This window comes from Salvia splendens, chromosome 21, assembly GCF_004379255.2.
Source record: "Salvia splendens isolate huo1 chromosome 21, SspV2, whole genome shotgun sequence".
In the NCBI taxonomy this organism is placed as follows: Eukaryota; Viridiplantae; Streptophyta; class Magnoliopsida; order Lamiales; family Lamiaceae; genus Salvia; species Salvia splendens.
This window is the reverse complement of record NC_056052.1, coordinates 4,131,002-4,134,473: the sequence shown is the minus strand read 5'-3', so window position 1 is coordinate 4,134,473 and position 3,472 is coordinate 4,131,002. Positions and strand designations below refer to the sequence as shown.

The 3,472-nt window shown below is 33.9% G+C and overlaps 1 protein-coding gene across 1 annotated transcript; it reads left to right on the top strand.

Moving 5' to 3' along the window:
- Positions 1-1,693: 1,693 nt before the first annotated feature.
- LOC121783854 (metalloendoproteinase 3-MMP-like) lies at positions 1,694-2,840 on the top strand. Its single transcript, XM_042182029.1, has one exon. The coding sequence runs from the start codon at positions 1,736-1,738 to the stop codon at positions 2,663-2,665; it is 930 nt and encodes a 309-aa protein (XP_042037963.1). The 5' UTR covers positions 1,694-1,735; the 3' UTR covers positions 2,666-2,840.
- The last annotated feature ends 632 nt before the right edge of the window (positions 2,841-3,472 follow it).

Below are 3,472 nucleotides of genomic sequence, written 5' to 3'. Positions count from 1 at the left end.
AATTTTATCTTAATTCTCGTGTCATATCATAAGCCCATATTTTTATGGCATGAAGGGAGTATATATAAAGGGGAACTTGGTAGATTGATTCATTCATAATGTTTGTCCTTGATTATAACTTTCGCTCCTTCTCTTCTTTTTTTTGTGAATTGGGAGGGTGAATGTGTGATTTATGTGATTACAATTTACTCGTCGATAAAGTAAAAATATGTTTATTCTTCCCTTTTTCATTCACTTATATTATCTTGGACACGCCGTAAACTACGCATATACTTTCTTGTCCGTGAATAATTATCTTATAGTAGTACATTTTCTTATATTAGTTATCGAAGAATAATTACATCTATATCATCTTATACTTTTGGTAATTCGGCTCTACATTTCATTAACTTTCATCACTCAAATTTTATGTAAAATTAATATATAAAGTAGGAGTATTACACAAATTTCTTTAATTTTTTCCACTCATATTTTTCTGCAATTCTTAATACTCAAACATAAATATAATAAAAAAATTTAAAGTTATATATCACGGAGGAAGGGGAATATTTTTATAGTAATGTATAGCATTTATATGTGAGAAAAATATATACATATTAAACAAAATATTAAAATTTCAATTAAAACACCTCAAACTCTAATTATAAAATTATAAACTCTAACCATGACATTTAAACTTAGATCAGGTAAAGATCAATTATTTTTCAATTAATTACAAAATCCTATACGAAATAAACTGCACATTCAATCCATGACATTTTTTTCAATTTTCATTTTTAATTTTTATACCATCCAATAAAGTAAATGTTAAAAATTCTTATAAAATTTACACAATTGAATTGAAAAGAAAAAGAATAAAAAGTTTAATTAATCACTAAACTTAATTATAGAAGTATGAACCAATTTAAAATTGTGAGACACGCAAGGTTCTTATTTCTAAAACTAAAATAGCACTATTTAGAAATATTACTCCTAGTATTTATTACTATTTACTTTAGGAATTGAGTCATCTTCTCCCCCAAAAGCTATATCAGCCATTTTTATTTAACTAAAGTTCATAAAGTTGCGTCTCCTTCCTCATGAACACATACAATAGCCATTTTAAAAGTTCAACCCTTCCTATCATTCAACTTTTAGAGATTTATTCTTTATCGGCATTAATTTGATGAGGGCTGATAAGAGTACTTGAAAATTTTGAAAATTTTCAAAGTAGAAAAAAGCACAAAAAAATATTTCTTGGGAGGGGCTTAAGCCCTTCCCCCTCCCTTACTGTGTCCGCCAATGCCTACTAAACATATGTTTTATAGAATATGTTTATGACAAGTGCAATTTCCTAGCAATTACGCAGTCGAACGACTTGTATATTATTCCAACGTATGGAGTCAATCTTTCTCTCGATCAACATTTAATATTACCTGTGTTTAATCCATTTATGATTTGAAACCTGCAACAATAGTTTACAAGGATTAGAATAGTTTGTTATTGATGACCTGGTCTTTATTTATCAATTAATTCTACACCCAATATTCCAAGTCAAAGTCAGTCAATTAGGACAAAGCAAACCCAAAAATTAAATTATTCTTGACTTCTTCTATTTTTTTTGACACCATGACTTCTTCTATTTATATTATTTTCCTCTGCCAAGCACTGGCTATAAATATGCACAATAGATACCATTAACATGTATCACAAAACAAATTATATACTCTTTACTTTTTTTTTCCATTGCTCATTCATGCCTTCCAAGATTTTTCAGCCCATCTCCTTTATTTTCCTCATTTTCATACTACTTGCTCCAACTGGCCATGCCAAGAGGAGCACCCCAAGTGACAAAAAAACATCCTCTTTAGATTTCTTCAAGAAATTAAAAGGTTGTCACAAGGGAAACACCACAAAAGAGATCCACAAGCTTAAAGCCTATCTCGAGCAATTTGGCTATCTCAAATACCAAAACAAAACCCATGCCACTGATGATGATTTCGATGATATTCTAGAATCAGCCCTCAAAACCTATCAAGAAAACTACCACATCAAACCCTCAGGTATTGTAGACGATGCAACGATATCAAAAATGATAACCCCACGATGTGGGGTACCCGATATCGTTAACGGCACTAACTACATGCAACCTCGTGGCAAGAAACACAAGTCGTCTAGATCGAGCAACATCCACACAGTATCCCACTACAGTTTCTTTCCAGGAAGACCTAAATGGCCATCTACTAAAACCCATCTCACTTATAGATTCTTGTCCAACGTTCCCACATATGCTATAAACCCTGTGGCAAGTGCCTTCCAAAAGTGGGGGTCTTCCACCCACTTCACCTTTGCACGAGTCCAAACCAATCAAAATGCTGATTTGGAAATAGGGTTCTTTAGAGGTGATCACGGAGATGGATTCCCTTTTGAGGGCAACACCATAGCTCATGCATTTGCACCACCAGTTGGAAAGTTCCATTACGACGAAGATGATAGATGGTCCGTTGGGGCAGTTGCGGGTGCTTTACACCTGGAAACTGTTGCGCTTCATGAAATCGGACACCTTTTAGGGCTTGATCATAGTTTAGAAGAAGCGGCAATCATGTACTCTATGATCGGAACCGGACAAATCAAGAACTTGCATGCAGATGATATTGCAGGGATAAGAGCTTTGTACAATCGCTAAAATATTAGATTTAAAGCGTGTCATAATAATTTATGTATTTTTGTCATGAGAAAATAATTTCCTTATTTTGTAATTTCTGTAATAGGAGTAGTATCTAAGGTTTCTTGTCTTTTATAGTTATACATCCTTTCATATTTTACTCTTTTTTTTATCAATGAGTGATAATTTAAAGTCATTATTTTATAACTAAATGCTAAATTTCTCCCTCATTCTTTGTCTGTATGAGTAATATTGTGAATATGAACCGAGTAGTTGTGGAACACCAATTGCACGATTAAATGATAAACAGTAAGAGAAGAAAACACAGCGATTACGTGGTTCGGCTATAGGCCTACGTCCACGAGCAGAAAACTAGTGTATGTGTTTATTGATCACTCAATGAAATATTCACAAGAACGCTCTATTCCCTCGGAGATTTACAAGTGAAAACACTCTCAACTCGCTCGAGGTCAGCCTGCTGCGAGAGCACAAATGCACAGCTGAAAATCTCTCTTTTTTACTCGATCTCTCTTGAATTTTGTTGTTCTTGAATGAATGGAAGAATCGTTGCTTCTCAAATGAAGTTAAGCTCGATCAATTCAGCTCAACCGCTAGCCTCTTCCCAAATTCTGTTATAACCGCCAATCCAACGGTCACTTCCGGTTTGAGTCCAACAGCTAGTTTCTGGAAGTGCTTTCTCCAAAAAAGAGTCTTGATCTTGATCAGCTCAATACACTAACAAATCCTCCACCTTGAGCGATCCAAGAATCCCATACATCTAGCTCCACCTTTCTTCTTACACTTACAAATTCTGAACCACCCCAGCCA

Bases quoted from the DNA above. Each gene is read 5' to 3' on its own strand.
- LOC121783854 (XM_042182029.1), top strand. From the start codon at position 1,736: ATGCCTTCCAAGATTTTTCAGCCCATCTCCTTTATTTTCCTCATTTTC.